The sequence below is a fragment of the Panthera tigris genome, chromosome D4, assembly GCF_018350195.1.
Source record: "Panthera tigris isolate Pti1 chromosome D4, P.tigris_Pti1_mat1.1, whole genome shotgun sequence".
In the NCBI taxonomy this organism is placed as follows: domain Eukaryota; kingdom Metazoa; phylum Chordata; class Mammalia; order Carnivora; family Felidae; genus Panthera; species Panthera tigris.
Window position 1 is genome coordinate 10161535 of NC_056672.1, and position 26934 is coordinate 10188468.

Consider the following 26934-nt stretch of genomic DNA (forward strand, 5'->3'; position numbering starts at 1 on the left):
GATTGACAAAAATCTAGATGTTCAATAGAATCATGCTACCAAAAGATTGGGGAAAGTGGTACTTTCACACAGTGCTGCTTAGCGAACCAGTATAGCTCAGCGTGGCGGTTAATGGGGTGACATTTAATACAATCTGAGACACAGGCTTTCTTCGGAATGCCCCTTCTTAGTGTCTCCCCAGAAAAACATGTATATAGACTGTGCATTCGTACAATGAACCAATAAACTGTGGTCCATCCAAACTGTACAACAGTAGGAGCCAGTGAGAAAGAATAAACCAACACGAAACATCTCTAAGACCAAATGTTATCTGAAAAAACTGTATGTGAGCAACGATACGTTACAACTGCATTTATATTAAAAAGCCAAGAAAACTATGTATTTCTACAGAAACATGTATCTGTGTGACTTCACAGCAAAAAGTCTAAGATGATAAATTAAGAATTTAGCTCTTGAGGTAACTGTTAAAATAAATGGGGGAGGGCGCTTGGATGGCTCAGTGAGGTAAGCGTCCTGACTTCAGCTCAGGTCATGATCTCAAGGTTCGTGGTTTTAAGCCCTGCTTCGGGCTCTGTGCTGACAGCTCAGGACTCTTTGGCCTCTGTGTCTCCTTCTCTCTATCCTTCCCCCACTCGTGCTCTGTCTCTCAAAAATAAATAAATGTTAAAAATGTTTTAGAGGTGGCTGGGTGGCTCAGTCAGTTAAGCGTCCAACTCTTGATTTCAGCTCAGGTCCTGATCTCATGGTTCATGGATTCAAACCCCGCGTTGGGCTCTGTGCTGACAGCTCAGAGCCTGGAACCTGCTTCAGATTCTGTGTCTCCCTCTCTCTCTGCCTCTCCCCCATTCATGCTCACCCGCTCTCTCGCACTCTCTCTCTCAAAATAAAGGAATAAACTGAAAAAAATACATTTTAAAAATAAATAAAATAAAATAAATAAAATAAGTAAAATAAAATAAATTAAATTAAATAAATGAGGGAAAAGACCACAGCACAGTACGCACAGCAAAATTACACTGGTTAAAAAATATGTGTGTAGGGTGCCTGGCTGGGTCAGTAAGGAGAGTGCGTGACTCTTGATCTCGGGGTCATGAGCTCAAGCCCCACATTGGGTGTAGAGACTGCTTGAATAAAAGTAAACTTTAGGGGCACCTGGGTAGCTCAGTCAGTTGGGCTCCTAATTTCGGCTCAGGTCATAATCTCATGGTCTGTGAGTTCGAGTCCCACATCGGGCTCTGTGCTGACAGCTCAGAGCCTAGAGCCTCCTTCAGATTCTGTGTCTCCTTCTCTCTCTGCCCCCACCCCTCCACTCTCTGTCTCTCAAAAATAAATGAACATTAAAAAAAATTTTTTTTAAGTAAACTTTAAAAACAAAAAAAGTATGTGTATTAAAAAAAAGACAAATCAGGAATTACAAAGAAAATAAAAACAGCACTGTTCTGTTCATCTAAGAAAAAAATAAAGTTAGGGGTGCCTGGGTGGCTCAGTTGGTTGAGCCATCTGACTTCGGCTCAGGTCATGATCTTGAGGTCTGGAAGTTCCAGCTCCGCGATGGGCTCTGTGCTGACAGCTTGCAGCCTGGAGCCTGCTTCATATTCTCTCTCTCTGCCCCTCCCCCACTTGTGCTGTGTCTCTCTCAAGAATAAACACTAAAAAAATTTAGGAAAAAAGAGTTATTTTAACTGTTCACTCAAACATGTTCTGAGAAACCAGTTTTCCAAAATTATTTTTAACTGCTCTTAAATACGACTTAAAAAGGTACTTTTGAGGTGAATATGGCACAAAACATAGCTGTACACAGCAAGTTTCATCTTGATGGAAGCATGGAATTCCTGACTGCAAACTAGTAGGAAGAAAAAATTAACTACAGCCTAGTTATATTGTTCACAGGGACCACTGTAAACTATTTTGATTTTTGAAAATGCTACTTCATAGAAGGTCTAATTTGCTGATAAAATTTGCAATGCATTTCATTAATACCGCCAATTTGTTGTGACATAGCAGGTCTTTATCCAACAGAGGTCTGAACAATCCTATGGTTAAGCTGGTCACTTTGCAATGTGTATTGCTTTAGGCAACGAGATTCACCAAATTATCTTGTTAATAACCTTCTAAAATACAACTTCAAACACCTTGCAAAGCAAAGAACTAGAATAAAAATATACTATGATGTCTCTGAAACATTATAGAAGAGTAATACCTAACAACGCATAGCCTGTTATAAATGTGTGATATATTATGCTTATAAATATTTGGAATAAAGCCAAATTTAAAGCAAGTCAAAAACCCAGATGCTTGAATCAGGCTTGGCTCCATGCACACAAAAAAGAGGGTTACTTATGAACAAGTGATTTGAGATCCAGGGGACAAGAGATTCTGTCCTCAAAATACACCTGCTACCCGCAGACTTAAATATCTGAAATTCTACTATGAAAGATTCTTCAGAATAAACACGGATGTCTTTTTAAAATGTAAATAATCAGGACGAAGACATAAAACCAATATTATTTTACCATGTTATTTACCAGATCATTCTCTCTCAAAAGAGGGGGGCCAGAATACCGAAAATAAGAGAAAGTCCTAGACGTGTGTGTCCTTACTGTGTGAAGAAGTTGGAAAGGATGATCATAGCCAACCCTACTAATCCCTTCATTTCTTTCCTGGATTTGGTTCCTTTAACACGCATAAATTCAATCCGGAACTTTCAATGGAGATCATGGAATCACCAGAAAACCAGTAACAGGTGCTACAGTTTATTGAACACTAACCACGTGCCATATGCAATCCTAATTCCTTTTCATATATTACTTCACTTGATTCACACTAACACAACGAAATGCATACTCTTACCTCCAACTTACAGGTATGAAAACTGAAGTTCAGGGTCACGCGGCACTATGCAATAACCCACGTCTGAGACACACCCAACTCAATGCTCCACTATCCAATGGTGTCTCACCCCTCCCCTCAAAAGTTACACAGAAAAAGAGAGTCATTTGACCATGAATCACTGTTTAATCCCCCCAACCAACCACATTCTCTGAAGGGTCGCTTTTTTTTCACATCATTTATTTTAGAAAGAGCAGCGTGAGCTGGGGAGAAGAGCAGAGAAGAGAAGAGAGAACCTCAAGCAGGCTCCACACTGTCAGCATGGAGCCCGACTCGGGGCTCGATCCCGTGACCCTGAGATAGCGACCTAGCCAAAATCGAGAGTCAGATGCTCAACCAATCGAGCCACCCAGGCGCCCGGCTCACTCATACCTTTAATCTTTTGTTAAATCCATATATTTTGGTTAAGAAAGGTAAAAATAATTTCTTTACCATGGTATCTTTTCTTTCTTACCTCAGTAAATCATCTCTAGAATGGGGTACTTCATCAGTAAATCAGAACCTGCACATCTCCAACGGGCTAATTTCCACCAGTCTTTCCAGTTCCTTTCCCTGGCTGATGTTCCCAGATGGAAAGGAAATCCACTTGGCAACTGGCCGTGTATCCCCCCATCCCAATGACTTTTGGAATTTAAGGAAATAAAAATAATTCACACTACCCGGAATCCAGGACATAAGTGTCAGGCAGCTATGTGTTACTTTCATGGAAAACAGAGCTGGGTAAATTCACTGTCATATGTGAGTTGAAATGATTGGAGTTGCTCCAATAAGCAAACACCACTAGGTGCCCGTGGTGTTTGACTTACACCCTAGAGGCAACACCTCCACGCGAGCTTGAACTCACGTCCCTGCAACAGCATCCTGCATCCAGAGCAGACCGTGGGTCTCTGACTTCCTGTCCCAGGGCTTCTCTGATGCCACGGATACCACAGTTCTTCCGGCACACGTGTGCAAATCAGAGTGAGGGGCTTGATGCCTTAGCCGGTGGGGGATGGGAGCCTATGGATAGATGCTTCCCCTGCTTTACCCCCAGGTAGACAACTTTGAGAGGTTTCCAGGAGCTCTTCAGAAGGTTCCAGATCTAACGCCTGTTGCTGTCCTCAGTGACTCAGATCATAACACAGCTTTACGCTGGCCTTTCCTCCTTCCTTCACTCTTCCTCCTTGGAACTACCACCGACCGTACCACAGCACAGCAGTCCTTGTCTTGAGCTCTGCTTTTCAGCAGAACCCAAGCGGAGACAGGCTTTCGTTATATCCCACCAAGTTGCCTAATAACAGAGTGTTGATGGGGTGGGGATGTGAGCTTGAAAGACAGATCTGACTTTGAATCCCAGCTCTGCCATTTACTGGTCACATTCTTTGGGAAAGTGACTTCGTGAAGTCAGTGGCTTTATTACCACAGACACCCACACTTTTTGTTGTTGTTGTTGTTGTTGTTGGGATTGAAAGAAAAATCTGGAAGTAATTTCAAAAATCTCTTCAAGAACTTAAGTTATGTCAACCAAAATCTACACATGAACTTGTACGGTGCTGCTATGAAATGACCAATAAAACCAGTGAAAACCTTAGAAAATTTGACCATGAGCCCAAGAAAATAAGTAAGTAAAGAGAAAAGCATCAAACATGAGAAAGTGGATACAGCCACAGGTGTAGTGCCAGGAGGCCACCCGGGAGTTGAAAACCCCACCACCTTGCCTCTCCCAGATCAAGGATTGCCACTGACCTTAGCCTAACCTTGGACTGTTACACAACCCTCGGAATGTATTTAATGCCACTAAACTATACACTTTAAAATGCCCATTTTTATGTTATATATATTTAGCATCGAAGAAAAAGTATAATTGAAAATAAATGAGGGGTGCTGGGTAGCTCAGCTGGTTGAGCATCTGACTCTTGATTTCAGCTGAGGCCATGATGCCAGGGTTGTGGGATCGAGCCCTGTACTGGGCTCTGCACTGGGCATGGAGCCAGCTTAGGATTCTCTCTCTCTCCTTTGCCCCTCCCCCTTTGCTCTCTCGTGCTCTCTCTCTCTCTCTCTCTCTCTCTCAAAAACCCAAAAATTATTAGTGCTTCACTGTGAAAGATGTTACTAACATGACCCAGCAAGCTCTGTGGACAGGAACAGGTAAGTGGAAGAAGACAATGGCCTGACTGAAAAGAAAACAGAAGATAAAGAAATGAAGAAAAGGAAATCATGAGATTGTTCTCTCACCTACTATTAAATGCGCCAGAGTGGCGCCTGGGTGGCTCGGTCAGTGAAGAGTTGGACTTCGGCTCAGGTCATGGTCTCACTGCTCGTGGGTTCCAGCCCCGCGTCAGGCTCTGTGCTGACCGCTTAGAGCCCGGATCCTGCTTCAGATTCTGTGTCTCCTTCTCTCTCTGCCCCACCCCTGCTCAAATTCTGTCTCCCTTTCTCAAAAATAAAATACACATTAAAAAAACGTGTACCAGATATTTCCCGATAACAGAGCCAGCACGATCAAATCGGCAGTATCTGAGTCCCAACTACGAAGAGTCAGACCTCCTGTCACCTGAATTTGCAAAAGGAACGAATGCAGCCACTTTAGCAGTTTTCTCTCAACACCCGAAGTATCAGGTAGCACACACCTTTCCTAGAAAAGCAGAGCCATGGCACATCCCCAAAGGCAAGGGAATTAAAAGCAAAAGTGAATTACTGGGACCTTATGAACATAAAAAACTTCTGCACAGCAAAGGAAACAACCAACAAAACTAAAAGGCAACCAACGGAATGGGAAAAGATATTTGCAAATGACACATCGGACAAAGGGCTAGTATCCAAAATCTATAAAGAGCTCATCAAACTCCACACCAGAAAAACAAATAACCCAGTGAAGAAATGGGCAGAAAACATGAATAGACACTTCTCTAAAGAAGACATCCGGATGGCCAACAGGCACATGAAAAGATGTTCAACGTCGCTCCTTATCAGGGAAATACAAATCAAAACCACACTCAGATACCACCTCACGCCAGTCAGAGTGGCCAAAATGAAGAAATCAGGAGACTATAGATGCTGGAGAGGATGTGGAGAAACAGGAACCCTCTTGCACTGTTGGTGGGAATGCAAATTGGTGCAGCCGCTCTGGAAAGCAGTGTGGAGGTTCCTCAAAAAATTAAAAATAGACATACCCTATGATCCAGCAATAGCACTGCTAGGAATTTATCCAAGGGATACAGGAGTACTGATGCATAGGGGCACCTGTACCCCAATGTTTATAGCGGCACTCTCAACAATAGCCAAATTATGGAAAGAGCCTAAATGTCCATCAACTGATGAATGGATAAAGAAATTGTGGTTTATATACACAATGGGATACTACGTGGCAATGAGAAAAAATGAAATATGGCCTTTTGTAGCAACATGGATGGAACTGGAGAGTGTGATGCTAAGTGAAATAAGCCATACAGAGAAAGACAGATACCATATGGTTTCACTCTTATGTGGATCCTGAGAAACATAACAGAAACCCATGGGGGAGGGGAAGGAAAAAAAAAAAAAAAAGAGGTTAGAGTGGGAGAGAGCCAAAGCATTAGAGACTGTTAAAAACTGAGAACAAACTGAGGGTTGATGGGGGGTGGGAGGGAGGGCAGGGTGGGAAGGAGGGCAGGGTGGGTGATGGGTATTGAGGAGGGCACCTTTTGGGATGAGCACTGGGTGTTGTATGGAAACCAATTTGACAGTAAATTTCATATATTAAAAAATAAAAAAAAAATAAAAAAAAATAAAAAAAAAGAAAAGCAGAGCCAAACACAAGGAGAGAAATCCATCTCTCAACATGTAGTTCCTCTGCTAAGAAAGTTCTGGGGCGAGACAGCATAGCACGCTCTCCTTCTAGAGCCCAGTGCACTACTGCCCTTATTGGTAGTGGCTGGAGACGAGGTGACACTCACATTTGCTGTAATTACAATAAAGTGTTCCCAGCCTTGAAAACGATTTGGGGATAATGTCACTTACTGCATGGGGACACTTTTCTACCTATCAATGCCCAGAACAATACACAATAAACCTCTCTGGTTTAACAGCAGCAAAGTGCTATTTGCAGGATTAAAAAATGAGCAAATCATTTGCCTCCATTTCCTGGAGACAAACATTTGGTTTGATAAGTAAACAAAAAGTCATTTATACTCAAAAGACCACTCAGATGGATATAAGCAGTTCTGATTTACTCCAATGGGCCTGGAGGGGTTGTAATTTATTTCAGTCCACTTAGCGCTGTAACAACTGCTTTTCAAAAACCGACATTGATTCATGAAAATGAACATACGGACTCTCTTTGCAGCATAAACCCCAACAGCCTCAGGCAACAGAAATGTCGTACAAGGCTGTGCGAGGCTGGTATGTGGAAGCGAGCAATTACGCCGGTATTTAACGCAATCTATTGCTCATCAGAAAAGCGCTTAGCACAGGAGTCAGACCCAGACAGCCACTTAACTATCCCCTCCAGCGATTACACTCTCTCAACCCAAGAGTGTGTCAAATTAAAACAACTACACATTGACTTTTTGCTTCTGTAAACATTAAGGGGTGATTGACAACTTCAGGCTGCAGCCAGCCAGGCATTATCATCCCCCTCTCTTGCTGATCTGCTCTCTGTTCCCTAGTCTGTTTGCTTTGGAATATTCCTCTAGAACACTGAAGGATTTCAGGGCTTTCCCCCCGGAGCTCACCTAAGGAGAGTCTATTATCTCTTACATGTAAACAGCTTCAGATCACCTTAAAAAACCGGGCATTTTAAAATTTAGTATTTGTCACTGTTCTTGTAGAAAAACTCCATTTCCAATTAGAAAATTGGAAAATCAGTCAGTCTTTTACCCACACTACTATTCTCACTGCTCTACTATGATCCTGATGTTGGAAGGAGTCCCTCCCCCCCTTTTTTTTTAATGTTTATTTATTTTTGAGAGAGAGAGAGAGAGAGAGAGAGAGAGAGAGAGAGAGACAGAGTGTGAGCAGGGGAGGGGCAGAGAGAGAGGGAGACACAGAATCGGAAGCAGGCTCCAGGCTCTGAGCTGTCAGCACAGAGCCCAATGTGGGGCTGGAACTCACGTAATGTGAGATCATCGCCTGAGCCAAAGTCAGACACTTAACCGATTGAGCCACCCAGGTGCCCCCCATTCCCTTCTTTATTCTATTCTCCTTTATTTCACAACTGTAAGGGGAAGAAAAAAAGTACAGTTGAGATAGCAGGGAGAGACAAGTAAACAAAAGTAAAAAAAAAATAACCAAGACGATCTATTCACCAATGATATCCATGGGAATCTCCAACTGGCAACTTTATAGGCTTGTACTGTGGAATCTGACCCACAATGCCTAGTGTTCTCTGATAATCACAGAAAAAGGCCACAGATGAGTGTCAAACGTTAACCCTTCTGCCCCTTTTCCCTCTTGGTGCCAAGACCATTCAAAAGGGAAAGGAGCCTTCAATAAATGGTTCTGGGAAAACTGCATATCTACATGCAAAAAAGGGTGAAGTTGGGGGCACCTGGGTGGCTCAGTCGGTTGAGCGTCCGACTTTGGCTCAGGTCATGATCGTGGGTTCATGGGTTTGAGCCCCATGTCGGGCTCTGTGCTGATAGCTCAGAGCCTGGAACCTGGTTCATATTCTGTGTCTCCCTCTCTCTCTGCCCCTCCCCTGATCACTCTCTCTCCCGCTCACAAACATTAAAAAAAAGAATGAAATTGGACCCTTACCTTACAGAAAAATGAACTCAAGATAGATCAAAGACCTAAATGTTAGAGCTTAAAGTATAGAACACTTGGAAGAAAACATGGGGGAGGGAAGCTTCATGATGTTAGATTTGGAAATGGCTTCTTGGATACAACCTCAAATGCATAGGCAACAGAAGAGAAAAGACAGATTGGATTTCATCACAATTAAACATGTCTGTGTGTATCAAAGGATACAACATAATCCAGAGTGAAATTCACAGAATGGGAAACCATATTTGCAAGTGGTCCCTCTGACAGGTGATCCATGCCACTTTTCTCCTCTAGGTTTTAATGCAAGCAAGCCCTGGTAAGTCCCCAAAGCTCACATGCCTCGCCATGGCCAGAAGACACATTTTCTACCCATTCTTGGACTGGGATTAACCAAGTTCTAGTTTACTCACTTCCATCTGCTATTTAAAAGCAAAAGTGTACAACACGGGTCAGGTCCAAAGATGGGTTAGGCTACTGTTCCCTTTAATCATTCAATCACTTTTCCCTAAAAAGTCCTCCTCAACCCCACATGTTATTTGAAGAAGGGCCGATACTCCCACAAAAGTCAGACTTTTATTATATGTTGCTGAATCTTTCCTTCTTTCTTTCTTTAATCTCTAAACCCAGTGTGGGCCTTGAACTCACAACCCCATGATCAAGAGTCACACGTTCTCCCAACTGAGCCAGCCAGGCGTCCCAAAAGTTAGACTTTTAAAATAACGTTTGTTGAACTTGTGTTATTTGAGTGACTCCTCTGTCTCAGGTTTAAAGATCATGAGCCTCTTCCATAAGAAAGTAGCTCCCACTTGTCTAAGATGGAACCACCGTCCAATAAAACGCCTGTGATAATGGACATGTCTTATTTCTGCATTATCCAATATGGCGGCCACTAGCCACATGTGGTTGCTGGGCACTAGAATGTGGCTAGTGTGACAGAATTCGATTTTAAATTTTAATTCACTTAAATTAAAATAGCCCTATTTGTCTATAGAAGCTCCTATTTGTCTATAGAAGACAGAAGCTCCTGTCTATAGAAGCTCCTGTATTTGATGGTGCAGGCCAAAGATAGCAGACTGAAGAGGAGAGCTGCAAGGCTGACAGTCTGAGGTTGGGAAGAGAAACATGGAGTCAGGAGACAGTCCATTCCAAGCTGTGCCACTTATTCCCTCTATTCAGAAGTTTGCTCTGCTCTAAAATAGGGTCAATGATTTTATCTCCACTTACCCATGGATTCAAAGAAAGATACTTGATCTTCGTCCTTGGTTCCTCACATAGAGCTCCTAAAACCCTTGGAATTTCCTGAGTGATAAGGGAGATAGAAGCCTCTTTGATTTTGATAAGGTGGCACTTAGTGGGCCCCTAGACAGCTTTAGGATAGGGGTCGAGTGCCAAAAAGACCCAGGCTTAGTTAGAAGCTTGGAAGTTCTAGCCCTACCCCATCAACATCCAGGGGTGGGAGAGGGGCTGGGATTGAGTTAACCATCAATGGCCAATGATTCAATCAACCATGTCTAATGATGAACCCTCCATAAAACCCCCTTAATGACAGGGTTCAGAGAGCTTCTGGGTTAGTGAACACATTGAAGTGCTGGGAGGGTGGTGAGAAAAGGGCACGGAAGCCCTCCACCCTGTCCCCATTCCATGCCCTATACATCTCTTCCATTTGGCTATTACTGAGTTCTATCCTCTATATTAAGCCAGTAATAATATGTAAAGTACTTTCCTGAGTTCTTTGAGTCATTCTACTGATTTATCAAACCTGTGGAGGAGTTGTGGGAACCCCCCAAATTGTAGTAGGCCAGGCAAAAATGTGGGTAGCCTGGAAACCCCATTTCTGGCTGGTGTCTATAGTGGGGACAGTCTTGGGGGATTGGGCTCTTAACCTATGGGATCTGGGCTAACTTCGGGTAGTTAGTGTCAGAACTGAATTTAACCGCAGGACACCCAGCGGTGTCAGAAGGAAAACTCCTCCCACTACCTGACAAGACTGGTGTTAGGATCAAACAAAATGAGGGCATCTGGTTGGTTCAGTTGGTATAGCATATGACTCTTTGATCTTCGGGGTTGTGAGTTCAAGGCCCACATTGGGGGCGGAGCCTCCTTAAAAATAAAAAATAAAATAAAGTAAAGTAAAATAAAATAAAATAAAATAAAATAAAAAGGATTAAACAAAATGATGTATGTCAAAGAGCTTCTCTGGAGTAAGAGATCATTTTTAGTATTTGGCTGATCTGTAAGGGACGTTAGCTGGGCCACGAGTGCTGTGATAAGTTCACCGTAAGTAACCTTTGCACTGGTTCATAATAACATCTGGAAACAACGTGTTGCTGTCTCATTCATTTCCCTGTGTGTGAAGGCCCTAAATCTCTGCCACCATGGCCGGGAAAATAAGCAAAGACTAATTTGTAGCACTACGTTGGCGTGAATTGTTTAAAGTTATGCAGCGCACTACAAGGGCAGTGATGACAAATTAGAAATCCTTCTCCCAAAATCAGAAATGGGAAAAAAAGAAAGTTACCAAACTCTCGTGGGGGGGGGGGGGGGGCGGGCGGGGAATGCAGGAAAGAAGAGCAACAACCTGGAAGGGAAGTACTCCTGGTGACTGGAGTGTGCTCGACTGTGGAAGACTCCATCTCTGGAAAAAACCCCTGCTTTGGGGATTTGACCATGAGACCAGGGTTTGCCGTGGGCTAATCGGCATGTCAGAGAGTTTGGAAGGCGAGTGAGTGGTCAGCAAATTCCAGACATTAGCACGGGACCAGGAACACACTGGTTCACCAGGCCTCGCCGTCCTTCTCCTATGTCCCAAGAACCTCATCAAGAGGAGGAGATGTTTAGAGACACTGAATTCTTCAACAGTGTTACTGACTCCACTGTGTTGCCCCAAATTCCTATGTGGAATCCCTAGACCCCAGTAAGACTGTATTGGAAATTGGGCCTTCAGGGAGACAGTTAACTGAGGTTAAATGGGGTCATATGGGTGGGGCCCCGGTTGGACAGGACTAGTATTCTTCTAAGAAGAATAAGAGAAGATCAGAGCTCTTTTTCTTTCTGGCTCTCTGAGCACACAGCGAGAAAAGGCCACGTGAGAAGGACACAGTGAGGCGGCCGGCCATAACCCCAACCACACCTTGACCCGGGACTTCTAACCTCCAGAGCTGTGAGGACATAAAGTTGTTATTTAACCCACCCATCTGTGTGAGTTTCCTATGGCGGCCTGGCAGAAGAACATAAATGGTATTAGCAGAAAACAAGAAAATAACACAGCCTTGCTTTGTTCAACGCCCGTATACACCCGCTCCTCTCATTTCCTGTAGTAGGGTTCTACTCATTACAGGCATTCATGTGTTGAGTTGAAAGAGCTAGAGATTTACTAAAATGAGATTAAACACGTATTTCACCTTGAGAATCTTGCGGTTTAATAGTTTTGCTGGGCCCTGCAATAGTTTCTGAACTCAAAACCAACCAAGCCCTTCCACATAATGGAATATTGTTCGGCCACGACAAGGAACAAAGCGCTGTCACATGGGTACCACGTGGACAAACTTTGGACACATAATACTAAGTGAAAAAAAGCCATGCGCTAAAGGTCACATCTTCTAGCATTCTATTTATAGGAAATATCCAGAATAGGCAAATCCACAGACAGAAAATAGAACAGTAGCTTCTTCCAGGGGCTGGGAGGGAGGCAGAAATGAGGGGCGACTGCATATGGGGAACCTTTTGGGGTGATGGAAACATTCTGGGATTAGATTGTAGTGATGGTGGCACAATTTTGTCAACACACTAAAAACCACTGAACTGTACGCTTTAAGGAGGTGAATTTTATGGTGTGTGAACTATGTATCAATAAAGCTGTTATAAGCAAACAAATCAATCAATCAAGCCCCAGGCCACCTCTTAACCGCGTCAGTAACAAAGGCAAACATGCCCGGGGAAGGGCTACGTATTTGGAACCTTCGTCCATAAAGTTCGGTTGTGATCCCGGTTTCTAACTGAGGAAGCAAAACCTCCCCCTTAGGTTACAGAGAGACCTCAACCAAGTCCCGAATAAGAGCAAGACGGCTGGGCACGTGGCAACTCCCCTCCACCGCCCCGCCCCGCAAGGCTTTGATGAGGCAAAGCTGTTCTTCTGTGGACAGGAAGGGAAGGGCATGTGTTCCTGAGATCTGCTGACATGAAAGGGTCCCTGTCCCGTCCTCTCCACCATGGTTCACATCCCAGGCACGAGGCCAGGTCACTGCACTCCTAGAGTTTATTACTCGGGTACGGACCGAGCCGCCCGCGTGTATGCTGCTGGCGGGCGGGGGGAGACAGAGAGAAACTGGTCCTGCTGAGAGTTTCAAGAGTTGTTGTTGTGCCTGGCAAAACCGCACACGGATACAACTGAACCAAACACACAGACCGTGTACATTTCCATTCCGATGCTGAGCGGCCAGCGGAGTAATTTTTATTCGCTGCTGTATTAGTGGAACACTGAGAAACCCACAAACGGCTTTCGCCAAAAGAGACCATCCCCAAGCATGGTCAGCGCTGCCTCTTGTACTATTTTTTATAGAAATATAAACGAAGCGACTCTTACAACTGCTGAAGATGCTTCCAGAAAGCATCGCTGGCCTGTGTCCACGTTTCATTTCTGCCTTTTACCCCAGCGCCCTAAATCGGTGCTTAAGACTTGAATGGAGCATGAAGATGGCTAGATTTAACAAATAAAAACACGGGACACTGAATTAAATTTAAATTTCAGACAAAATAGAGAACTTCTAGCATAATAAAGTGTTGTGGACATGATTATATTAAAATCATTTTTTGTGGTTCAATCTGAAATTTGACTTTAACTGGCCATCCTGCGTTTGATGGCGAAGCCCCCGAGGGACAGAATGCGTTGGGCGGACGTGGGGGCTCTTCTCTCCCTCCCCTGGCGCCGGAGCCAACAGACGGCTTCTGGCCCCTGTCCCACCTCTAGAGGCCAGCACCGCATTCCCGCAATTGTGTCCTGTGCCGCTTGAGGAAGCTCAGAAGTGGCACCGTTAATCAATCTCCAGTAAGAAGACATTGCGACTCAGAGAGAACGGCCAGAAGAAGAGCAGAGGGCAGGGGCGGGAGGGGGGCTTACCACTGCGTTTAAAGGAGGGGGGAGGACCCCCACCCTAGGCTGGATGTACACCGGGAGCCCCGGATTCACTGTAGCGACACTGGGAGCCCCGGATTCACTGTGGCGCCAGATACGAAAAGACCGCAAGACGGTTCTCCTGACGGGTTCCCTGCTACACTGAAGACAGAATTTAAAAATATATGTGTTAAGAAGATGATCCTGGGGCTGCAGGGCCTGAATATTATTTTTTTATGGAGCTCATTTTTAATATCAGCACTTTTAGGGTGAATGTAAATAAACCCGATCATGCAATAAATTCAGTGTGCTCTTTTATTTTGCAGATTTAAGCTAAAACACCATAAATCTTTTCTTGGAAGCAGCATCTTTCAAGATAACAGAGGCAGCACTAGGATTTTGATACCCACTAGAAAAACCATAAATAAGCAACTGCCTTCACTGCCTTCACAGAGACCTCCCCAAGTGCATGTGCTCAGCTGACAGGTGCAGCACTCCACGGCGGGCGGAGCGGTCCTGTGGGGTTTCTTCGCTTTGCCCCTCATCACAGGGATCATTCCCGCATATTGCAATAATCCCGGGAGAAAGGGTTCCTTGGTTTTGTAAGAAAGGACGGTGAAAATGACCAGTGCAGGCAGGACAGAGGCAACCCCACTTCCGCAGTGAAGTAACCATCTACCCTAGTCCCCCGCGAAGATTCCATAAAGTTATGCCAGTCTCAGTGAACAACGGTTGGAAGGCACATAAACGCTGGCCACCATTCTTTACAGCAGAAGCCCAGTTGGAAGCTGACCTCAGCCTATATTGTATACCCATGTATATGCGCAAGATGGGAAGTATATGCCTATATATAAATACATATAAAGCTAACTTTCAGTGTTCGGAAAACAAAAGCTATCCCCATATAACAGCCAAATTCTGACATAACTCAATTTGGACACCTCATCTGGTGTGCAGTGCACTCATTCGCAGTGTAAACCCCACCGCGCCGGGCAATGATATACTGTAATGTCACATCGCAATCTGGATTTACTATAAAGGGCCGCTGACGAGCTTCAGAGCAGTAAACATTGCAGCGAGGTGTATTTCACACTGAGCTGGTTTTTATGAAGAACACTTCACCGCCCAGGCACGGCACCTGGATGATGGATGGTGAAAGATGCTTGACAAGCTTCATCATTGTTTGTAAATCTTAACTGTTCCTGCTCACTAACTCTGGAGGCAATTTTCAAAGACAGCGGCCGACAGAAGGACAGCACAGCTCTCCTGAAGGTTATTCAAGTTGTACTTGGCCTGGGCCGTGCCTCTGAGGAGCCGAGGGGGGGAAATAAACTCCCGAGTTACTCCGCACCAGGCCGGGAAAGCATCACTGAGGCCCAGCACATTCAGGTCAGACGGAGATGAAATCTCACGTGTGAGGACATCGGATGCTCTAGCCAGAGTGGCTCCTGTATCCCCCAAGTCTGTGCCCAGGGGGATGCTACCTCTTCAGGATTTTTAAGTAGAAATGGTCACTGAATGAGCAACAGAATCGGCAAACTCAGTGATGTGTGATGTGCCCACAGAGGGCTGGGCTCCCTGCATGATCAGGCAGGCAGGGGACCAGACATCTCACTTGAACTCCATTAACGTAAAATCAGCACAGACGACACGGGCACGCACGGTCTTCTAGTTGATTATGTTCAGTCTAGTTATGTCAGGACACGCAGGAGTTCCTAAAAGCATAGTTTCCAGAGCTCACCCTCTGTGCCCTGTTCTAGACCCATCTTCTTTAGCCCAAAGGAAAACCCCTGCAAAGGGGGCCCTGTATACTGAACTTAGAGTTTTAAGAGAATAAATAGATTAAAGATGTAAAAAGCAGCCTCATAATAAGCTACGGACAGACTAGGGAGAATGTAAAATACTGCCTTTCTCAAAAAGTATCTGGGGAAAACAGACAAGCCTTCAATTCACCCTCATTTCTTTTTAATGTTTATTTATTTTTGAGAGAGAAAGTGAGAGACAGAGAGAGAATGAGCAGAGAAGGAGGAGAGAGAAAGGTAGACACAGAATCTGAAGCAGGATCCAGGCTCCGAGCTGTCAGCACAGAGCCCAACGTGGAACTCGAACCCACAAGCCATGAGATCACGATCTGAGCTGAAGTCGGATGCTTAACCGACTGAGCCACCCAGGCGACCCTTATTCACCCTAATTTTAAAATCACACAGAATAGCCACAGAAAATAAAAATTACTATAGAAAAGTAGTTGATTGTGTTTCTACTTACATTTATAATTTCAAATCTGATAACTAGTTGTTTAATTTTATTATGTCTGCCTTCATCAAATATCAACAGTCTGTCCTGTTAAATACAAAGAAAATACATATATAACCACAAAATTAAAAGTTGGCTTTACTGTGCTAAGTCAAAGAGACATTCTATAGTTTACAGTTAGCTTTGGGGAGAGCAATGTAAATATTATACCTGATACGCTGGTGGGTTTTGTAAGTCTACTTTACAGCGTTGTTGTTGTTTTTGTTTTTGTTTTCTGTGATAACCACATGCTATAGAAAGACATCCCTAGAAGGGTTATTCCTGCATGATGCATGTGATGAAAGAGTAGGTTCCAGGGTTTTATTGTTACAGAAAAAGTATTACTATTGCATACGTATCTTTGATCTCAGCAGATAGAACATTTCCAACCCCCAATGACAGCCACCATCTCCATGAAAGTTTTTCACACATGAGAATGCCAGACTGTTGCTCAGTGAGGCCTTAGACAAGCTAAGTCAGTCATCACTGTTCCTCAGTTTCTCTATCTGCCACTTGGAAATGAGGACCTCTTCTCCTCTCACTGTCTCTGTGCCTCATTGTCCTCATCCATACTATGGGGGTAATAATACTACTGTAAGAATTGGGGGCGCCTGAATGGCTTAATCAGTTAAGCGTCTGACTCTTGATTTCAGCTCTGGTCGTGATCTCATGGTATGTGAGTTCAAGCCCTGCATCGGCCTCCGTGCTGACAGTGCAGAGCCTGCTTGGGATTCTCTCTCTCTCTCTGCCCTTCCCCAGCTCATGTGTACATGCTCTCTCTCTCTCACAAAACAAATAATGAAATAAACTTTAAAAAAATTAAATGAGGGGCACCTGGGTGGCTCGGTCAGTTAAGTGTTCAACTCTTGATTTCAGTTCAGGTCAGGAGACTGAGCCCATGTCGGGCTCTACACTGAGCATAGAGCCTGCTTAAGATTTTCTCTCTCTCTACCTGCCTCTACCCTGTTTGCATGTGCTCTCTCTCTCTCTCAGGGAAAAAAAAAGAATTAAATGAGTTATCCCCACCGAGCACACAGAACTTTGTCTTACAGACGTTGGAAGAGCGATCTAACTGTGAGGGAAGGGTGGGAAGAGAAACCATAAGATATCCTAGCAGAAGGAACGCCCGGAGGAGTGCTTCAGAGACCTGAGTTCCTATGCTGGCTCCTGTTCCTCAACACTGAAGACAAGGCCAGAGATGTCACAGTGCCCCACCCCCACCTGGCCTCTCTTAAGTATGGTTAGTGAGGAAGCCCCTCTTGACCTCACTCGCAGGGCTGTGTTATTCATCAAAATAACAATATATGCAATATATGCAAAGAAATAAGTCTTTTAAGTTTGAGTTTTCCAAAGGGAATATGGGGAATAGTCTACGTGACATGAATCCAGGATACGTTGTAGCCTGGAGGTTGTACCCTACGTTTGCCCATGTCTGCTTTATTTCACTGACTGGTTCACCAGAACACCTGACTCCAGGCTGGTGAGGCACCAGCAGGAAGGATCCAGAGGTCGGTTTCTTATTCATCCAAGAACCTACGAACGACCCCAGGAGCCCTTTGAGAACAGGGCATGATGTGAGGCCCCCTGGCAAAGCACAAACCTGAATGAGCACGATAGCTGTGCTCCCTGCGTGAGGCCACACTCTGATAACTCTTGCAGAAAGGGCTACAGTGAGTGAACTTCTTATGTGAGTCTGACCTTCCTCAGGTAGGTCCTTAGGAAGTGCCTGTTCTTTCTAGACTGGTGCTGGCCTGGTCAGGGGGCAGTGTTTTACACAGAAGACATGCTGGAGGCCCCTCAGTTCTCAATCTTTCCCACAGTTTGCCTTGTAGGGGGCTCTTTTCAAGTTGGAAGAAAAAGAGGTTTGAAGAAACAATGGAAATCAGTGTGCCCGCATCAAACGGCACTTCAGTTCGCTTTCAGGGATATTCTTTAGCTACAAAGAAACCTGCTGGTGTCCTTCCATACCTCTCTTCCTTGGTTGTTCCCTCTGCTTTTCTTAGCAAACACATCACTTGTGATACACTAAAAATAAGCCTCCAAAGCTGCTAGTTCTAAATGTTTATTATATGCTTATTAAATTATTATGCTTCATCTTCCTTACTCAGAATACCACAATGACTAACTAATTTCAAGTATCACGATACACATGTGGTTAGTTTCAAACAGGGCCCCCGTAGGGCTAAACAACAGGCCCTCCTTAGATTGTAATGATTTTTATTTGCACAGTCCACTGCCAGTCACCTGCAGGAATAGAAGATATTTAAGACATGGTGACAGGTCTTCATATGGGAATAAGGGAGTTGACAACTTTCCTCCATGCCTTTTTAACATAACTGTTTATGTGGCCCATATAGAATAGGTAAAGCTGTTATTACATTTTTCAACTTTCCAGATGAGGGAAGTAAGGCTGGAAGAGATTAAATGAGCATGGCACAATCAGGCCCAGAGCTAGGGATCTGAGCCAGATCTCCTCTCCTGGGGTGGGATCCATTGCCTTGCACACACTGGCCTCTACGGTCATTGCCAACGAATGCCCCACATACTTTTCTGTGCAAAGCTGGAGCTGAAAATAAAATGGTTACATAAAGACAGGTTTACTAGTCAAGTGCTTTTCTTTAAAATTTAGCAAATGGTAAGTCATTTCCTAAAGAGATAAGTTTAAACTTAACATTTTATAAATGTTGCATAAAACATACTCAGCTTTCCTTAAAGCAGAGAAAGAAAAGGGTCAATGTTTTTCTCCCCTGCAGGCTTGCCATACACTTCACAGCAGAATATACACAAGAAAAGCAGCCCTCGGATGCCTTGGCCTCCCCTCCTTCCTGTCTGAGCAGGACTCTAAAACATTTCCAGAACATCTTTCTCCCTGACAAGAACTGCCTGAAATGTCAACACACCCCTTGCAGAAAGGAATGGTGGAAGTTTGTACAGTATTTCGCCATCTCTTGCTGCATTTTGTGATTTACAGAGCTTGTTTCCATAGGCGACATGATTTCATCCTCATAACACCTGTGTGGGTTTGACACATCCCACCCCCTCGCCTTCTGTTAAGGGGTGAGGGAAGCAAGGGTCCAGGAGGAGAGTCTGGTACTCCCAAGGCTACACAGCTGGTTAGTGGTGGCTCCACTGAGATGCTAAGCACAGAATGTTTCCAGCACCCCACCCAGGGGCCGTGGCAGAAGCTCACATCCCCTCACGAAAGGGCGGTGGTGACATCCCAGATCGTGAGCAGGGGGAGACCTGAGGGTGCTTCCAACAGGCAGCGCCGCGTCAGTGTTCTCACCTGAGAAATGAGATGGACGGTCTTTTGCTAAAATCCAACATGCGGCAGGAAGCAAAACCACTCCACGGGGTGAAAGCTTAACCACTTTGCGTGTGGTCGTGACAACAGTGGGGGAGGGAGCCGATGCCATCAGTGAAATCAGGCACCTCTAGAGTCACTCAGCTACAACATTGCTAATGCCGAATGGATTAAAAGAGTCATGTCTGGGAACGCCTAGGCTCCTGCAAGCTTCCCAGACATCACAGAAGGAGAACAGGGCCTTCAACTCAGAGAGGCCCTTCCACTGTCCTTGGCCATCTGACCTTTGGGGGAAAACGTAAATGCTTTGTATCCTGCTTCACGGAGCTGCTGACATCCTATGGGTGCAAAATGAATAATACAACAAGAGCTCATAATATGTAAGGAGCATCTCAAATGAGTATTTCCTTCTCCCGGAAAGAGCAGAGGTTGAATGTAAAGGAAGGGTGTTTGCACAGGGGGCCTGCCACTTGGGTCTGCACCGGAAGGCGCCAAAGAACCAGAAGAAACCGAAACGTACCAGCTCTAACTTTACACTGAGACTGCAAAATAAACAGACAAAAAAATCAAAGTGTGTTCATCTTCCTCATTGTGAACTGAAACCGTTTCGCAGGGGTTGGCCAGTCAAGTATACTCCAAGAACCTATACACAAGAATCCAACACGTAGAGAAAGATGCCTGCTTACGGACATGAAATGTCGCCCGCCCATAAGCACGGGTGTATCTGTTAACGCAGAGACACGGCTGTGGAGGGCACCTCTTTACTGGGAGCCAGGAAGCGTTAGTTTCAGGGCGGTCCTGCCACCATTTCGGGAACCACCTGCATCTGTTACTATGAACATTTTACAATCCACCACGGTCTGATGCTTTAATAAGATACAACAAAAATGAATTACTAAGATCCTAATAAAAAGATGGAAAGTAACCAGAGCTGGCTGGAGAAACCGGAACCCTCATACACTGGTGGGAACGTGCAATGGCGTGGCAGAGGAGTTTGACAGGTCCTCAAAAAGTTAAACACAGACTTATACGATCTAGCAATTCCGCTGCTGAGGATGTACTCAGAAGAGCTGAAAACGGGTCTTCAAATAAAGAACATGAAGATTCCCGGCGGTGCTCTTCACAATAGCCAGTAAAAGGTACTAACAACCCAAATGTCCACCGACTGATGAACAGAAGACGATGTGGCTTAGTCACACAATGGACTCTCAGTAGGCCATAAAAAGGACTGAAGGACTTACTACCTGTCACAACGTGGAAGAACCCTGAAAATGTTACGCTAAGGGAAAGAAGCCAGTCACAAAATACCACGTGTTGTACGATTCCCATGAACCTTCCAGAATAGGCAAGTCCATTAAGACAGAAAGCAAATTCGTGGTTGCCAGGGCGCTGGGGGTGCGGGGAGTAGGGTTGAGTAAGGGAAGACCACTTAGCGGGTATGGGATTTCCTTCTGGGGAGATAAAGATGCCTTTGAACTAAATAAAGGTCATGGCTGCTGAACACTGCAAAGGTCCTAAGCACCACTTAATTGTATACTTCGAAATGGTGAAGCGTTAATTTTATGACAGGTGGATTGCGCTTCCAAAACAAACAAACAAACAAACGAATTCCTAGAAAAAGCAAAGACAAAAAAATTCAAGCCCCAAGTTTCAAGTGAGAGTCAACAGACATAAAATCGCTGTGTCAAACTAAGTTTTTGTTTGCTTTTAGGTCCTTTGCTTACCTCTCCTTACACCAGTAACTCAGCACTCACAACCCACCCCCCCCCAGGATCCCATCTGGTCTTGCTGACTCAACACCCTGCCACGGAACCTGCTGGCGGTGGCCCTGCCCCACACACCCCGTACCAGCAAACTTCCCTCCATGAGATCACTCCCGTCAGCTCACAAACCCGTCTCCTTTCTTCGAAAAAGACAGATCTTCCTTGAACTCCGCTCCCCTCCCGCAGCTAGCCCATGTCACTTCTGCCCTCCCAGCAGAACTCCCTGAAGACCGGTCTGTGCCCAGCCTGGGGGGCCCCCAACCTTCTCTCCCACGCACTCCCGAATGCAGTCCGGCTTTGGTTCCCACCCCCAGCCCCGCTGGCCTCGGTCCCCCATCACTTCTACCTCCCAACAGCCAGTGGTCGATCCCAGCCCTCATCTGACCCACCAACTTCCGTGGCTCTGCTCAATGCACCGTTGTCTTCGCATGGCTTCCAAGATAGCATCCCCTCGAGCTCTCCCCCCACCCCACGGGCTGCTCCTGCCACGATCTCCTTCACTGGTCCTCTTCATGTGCGACGCACCTGCGGAGACTGGAGGGCCCTGGGGCTCCAACTTCCATCATTCGTTCTGCTCTGTCTACACTCGCTTCCCTGGGGGCTTTCATCACACTGGCTTCAAGGAACACTGAGGCACAGAACTCGCAGGTTGTTTTTTTTTTTTAAGTTTTTTTTTAATGTTTATTTACTTTTTGAGAGAGAGAGAGAGAGAGACAGACAGACAGACAGAGTTTGAGAGGGGGAGGGCCAGACAGGGAGGGAGACACAGAATGTGAAGCAGGCTCCGGGCTCTGAGCTGTCAGCACAGAGCCCGACACGGGGCTCGAACTCACAAACCACAAGATCATGACCTGAGCTGAAGTCGGACACTTAGCCAACTGAGCCACCCAGGCACCCCTCAAAAATACACATTTAAAAAAAAAAAGAAACTGAAGAAAAATTTAATTTAATGGACAAATGTATACTTTAAACATTAAACCTACTGCAAACCAGCCAACTTTTCTAATTACTTACAAGTCCCCACTTAGATCTTCCAATCATATCTTACTAACTCAACCGATCAAAGGATCTCAACTCAAACCTGACAGGAGTGAGAAACGCAACTGGCTGATGGCCAGCCTCTGCCACCTTGTCACAAGTGAACACACTGCTGCCCCTACCCCCGCCCACTGCACCCTGCCGCCAGCCTCAGCCCCACTTGGCAAAAAGGGCCTACGTTGCCCCAAGTGCTTCCTACTTGTGTCAGTGCTGACGGTAAAACTGAGGATCCATCGTTCCAAGAGATAACACCTAGGGTGCCCTTGGTGGCCCCCAAACACAACTTCCTCTTCCCTTCCACCTGCTCTGTAAACACTGCCTGCAACGCAGAAGCCCCAAATACCAGGCGTTTGGAAGTCATGAAGCCGCACGTCTTTAAAAAATTAGCTGACATGTAGATTTTCTATGAATTCACATTCTCCTGCTCCATGGCAACTGGAAAGCAGAGGTTACTGAGTTTCACTGTGGCCCTTCCCAGCTAAGCCCCTCCTGTGGGAAGCTCCACCCTCCTGATTAATTAGTGGTGAGTGGGCGGGGCGCCAGAAGTGCAAGTCTGAGGTCTCCTCTCACTTTCAAGCCCAAGTATCACCAGCGAAGTTGTAACCAGTCCTCGAGGTTATTCACACAGTCTTTCCCTCTGAGCGCTGGTCCTTCCGGTCCTGGACTGTAACCTCTCTCCTTCTGAGCCTCTGCCTTTGCTGCCATAAATTCCAAAACCCCCTGCTCCTCCTCAGAGCTGTCCCTCTCCGCTCTAATAAATTTCCTCTTATCTTTTTATCTTCCTGCCTTGCTCTGAATTTACACCTTTCTCTCAAGAGTGTGAGTGGCTTCTGAAAATATTCCATTATTCCAGGAGCAAGAAGAAGCTCAGGCAATTTCTTCCTGGAAGCAGGTTTCGCTCCTAATTTTCTGTACGAACGAACGTTTCTTTAACTGCTCCATCGCTAAATTCTGCACTGACTCCATCAGACAAGGAGTTAGGATCCTTTAGGCTGGTATTTCTTTACAGAGTGAGCTCACTTAAAAAATAATACCTGATTCATTTATTCATTCGTTCATCCACTGGCTCAACCAATCAACAACAAATAAAAGGCATCATAGCAGGTAAAAAGGTATGTAACATGTGTTCTCTGTCCCCAAAGAGCTTAAAATCCAGACAAATACATAGAATCAGAGACAGTAAGAAAGAAGGACCATATGGGCATACGTTCTATGGTATAAGCATTTATAATACAGAGCTGTGTTTGTACACTCCCGACAAGAAGAGTCAAAGTAAAAAAAAATCAACGTGTACTTCCATCCGTCTATTGTTCAAAGTGATCAGTTCCCTTGTACACTATATTCAACATTAATGAAGTCCTCTATTTCATCTTGGTATGGCAAATAAAGTATAAATTGCCCACCTTTTTTAGACTTGTTTTGAACTTGGAAATCAAAGCATGGTTCTGATTCTCCTTCCCTCAACGCTTGCTTTACCAAGAGAGTCAAGTTATTTTGTAGACGGTCAAGTTATTTTGAAAACCTCTCTTTTTATGTAGTACAGGGTGGGTTCCAAGAGTCGATTTACTACCACACCACTTGCTACTGCCCTGATTTCTACTTCTGCCTTGAATGTATACGCGTCTCCCTTTCCTAGGTCAAAAGATAAAGCTTAAATATAAAGATCTTAAAAATGGGGTCTGGAAACACAGCCGCCATAACAGACCTGCCCATCTTCAACAGTGTAAATACCGGGGAGAAGGTTAAAATTGAAGTTGAGGAACTGTGTATTTCAAAGTGCTTTGGCTCATTAAAGTCATTTTTATTTTAAAGCCTTTATACCAGAGTTATTTGCATTGCTACTGCATAAACTCTGAGGCCTATGGTATTCAAAAATGTTTTATTATTCTATTTGCTCCCCCAAAAGATGAATACGCCTTCAATTTGAGAATGGAAAAGTTTTGGAAAACAGGTATTCAGTACACAGAAACACTTCGCCAAAAATGATCAGGATTTGAACCACGGTTTCCTCTGAGTTTGTATTTCATATTGATACTCCTGAAAATATATTTGTTAGCTTCTGATGGGAGGGAGGCTCTCACCGTATTCTTGGCACTCCAGGCATTCAGAAAAGAATCATGTGGTATTAATTTAGAGAAGCAAAAACATCCCACAACTAAAAGCTGTAAAGGATACTCACAGAGGAGGCACAGTGATCTTCCAAGGGCTCCTGACTGGCAAGCCCTCGGAGAGGCCTAGAGAGCCGGCCTTGGACGCTCGGCCTCCCTCCACCCCAGTGCAGGCTCTGCACAACCGGGCACCTACCGCTCGCTTTGGCTTCCGAGTAAGAGGGGCCGTCCTCGAAAGTGAAGATCTGGGACACGCTCTGGCCCAGGTAGGAGGGAGGCGGGTAGTAAGAATGCATTCTGTACTGGGAGCTCATTGCGTGGCGGTTCTCCGAGTTCTTCATCTGCTTGAGAAAAAAAGAAAGGCGACGTTGAGCCCAAAGCTGCATTTTACGATTATTACAAGACCTGCCTGTAAGGGGAATAGCCCACTGATGCTGGAAGTATCCTCAACCATGAACAGAGCATGGACCCCAGCTATACTAAGGATGTGTGCATCCTCACAGAGCCTCTTCTATCTTGGGGTCCCTACTAGAGCTCCCCTAAAGCCCTACTTAGTCACATGATACTCAATTAACCAGCACTACGGAACACACAGCAATAGAGAGGAGACAGCACGGCGTAGGAGCTGGCTCGTCGCTGTAACTCCGTCTAACTTATTTGGCCAGGAGCCTCATGTGTAAACCTGGCATCTTACCTTGCGTTAGCTCACGGTATTCAGAGAAAAAGAATATTTTAGAGGCGCCCGGGTGGCTCAGGTCATGATCTCACGGTTTAGGAGCTGGAGCCTGCTTTGGATTCTGTGTCTCCCTCTCTCTGCCCCTCCCCTGCTCGCGCACTGTCTCTCTCTCTCTCTCTCTCTCTCTCTCTCTCTCAAAAATAAGTAAAAATATTTTTTAAGAGAATATTTTTAAAAAGACAACACACAAAGCATGTGTAAGGGTAAGCTGTTGTCATTACGATGGTGATGTGCTGGATACTGTCCTCAACGTCTGTTCCCACCCTGTTCCATGCTCTTCCTGCAGCAAGAAACCCAAGTGTGGGATCTCCGCTTCCCAGACCCTCCTGTCACCAGGGTTCTGGAGGTGATGCGGATTCTGCAAATCGGACATGCAGTGAGACGTGGAGGGCAGAAGGCAGGCACGTGCCGTCCCCTCCAGCAGCGGTGGCAGCCAGCCTCGGCGGTCATGTGTCTGTATGGCAATCGGACTCTGTCTTTGGGACAGTGAGGCAGCTTTTAACTAAGGAGCAGCACCCCATCGCTTTCTGACCTCTCACTCAAAGACTTAAAAGGGGCCCCCCTTCTGCTTTCTCAGCACTTCCTGGCCATTTCCACAAACATGGAGACCTGTTCTGTTTCCCGCATGGCCCCTGGAACAGACACTGAGCTTTACACATGTGATCGGTATCTCCCCAGCAAGAACAGCTAGACTTCAATGATTTATACTGCATTAAAAAAATTAAACTTAGGGGCACCTGGGTGGCTCAAGTCAGTTAAGCTCTCGACTTCAGCTCAGGTCATGATCTCACGGCCTAGGAGTTCAAGCCCCGCATCAGGCACACTCTCTGTCAGCACAGAGCCCGCTTCAGATCCTCTGTCTCCCTTGCTCCCTGCCGCTCCCCTGCTCACAGGCTATCTCAACAATAAACAAAAAAACTAAATTTAGGTGACATTAACTTTATTTAAAAGTCAATTTAAGGGAACGTTCAGGAAAAATCAATACTGTCTAAGGATTAAAGAGTAATTTCAAAATCATGTCTTTCAATCAAATAAATCATACTAACATGACAGAGGCTGGCAGGGTTCCTCAAGATTATCTATGAATGTTAAATTTTGGACAGTTTTCCAATTACTACAGGCCTACGTGTACTTTGAATGTTTGACACGGAAAGGCCAGAGTTCCTAACCTTCTGTCTGCCGATTTGAGAAGCTCAAGGGACTCATTTTTGCCCCTCCCAAGTGCCCCCCCCCCGCCCCCAGCACAAATGAATGCTCTGATGGGCACCTTACTTCTTGGAGAAGCCCAGAAGACTCTATTCTGGTTGGTTAATTTCTTTCAACTGAAGTTTTCTGGGAAGTTCCCTTTACTCTTTCCAGTTTGTTTCCCTGAAGCATATGAAACGGTATCTCTTGTAGCTCAGTCACCCAATTTTCATCTTCTACCTTCACCTAAGTCCTTACTAAGAGGGCAAGCAAGCCATACTTGGAAATAGGCAAAGGGGAAAAATTGGCTGCCCTTAATGAGCAGCCCACATCAGGAGAGCAATTAAGGGGCCATGAAATCATTTAGGAGGGTGGCGACAATCAGCAGTCACCTAACTGCACAGCACCCAGTTATCAGTTAAACCAGTGCATCCCAGGGCTCTCTTACTGGGCATGCAAATGGCCTGAGGCTAAGTGGATCCTGATTCAGTAAATATGGGGCGGGGCCTCAGTCTGGCACAGTCCCAGGAGATGCTGATTCTGCTGGCTCAAAACTCTCACTTTGGTGACCAGGGACTAGAGCAAATGATACATTCTCTCCTACTTCACACCTGTAAGAGGCCAGCGACCAACACGGTTTACAACCATCAAATTTCCGCTTGAGCTGAGGGAGGATGGAAACGAAGTAAAGAGGACTTTAACTTTTCACTGTTTTTCTTTTCATACGTGAGATTCCTCGGCGTGAAAGGAATCTTTTCGGGGGTCTGCCGCCGTCTAGAATCGCT

At 45.3% G+C, this 26934-nt stretch overlaps 1 protein-coding gene across 2 annotated transcripts in view; it reads right to left on the minus strand.

Moving 5' to 3' along the window:
• DMRT1 (doublesex and mab-3 related transcription factor 1) overlaps positions 1-26934 on the minus strand; it is a 110995-nt gene that overhangs the window by 20063 nt on the left and 63998 nt on the right. The window contains exon 4 of one of the 2 annotated variants that reach the window (XM_042964138.1): positions 24425-24569. In XM_042964138.1, coding sequence (XP_042820072.1) covers positions 24425-24569 — 145 coding nt within the window. Of the gene's footprint in view, positions 1-24424; positions 24573-26934 lie in introns of both variants that reach the window. The other variant, XM_042964137.1, reaches the window with a different exon arrangement.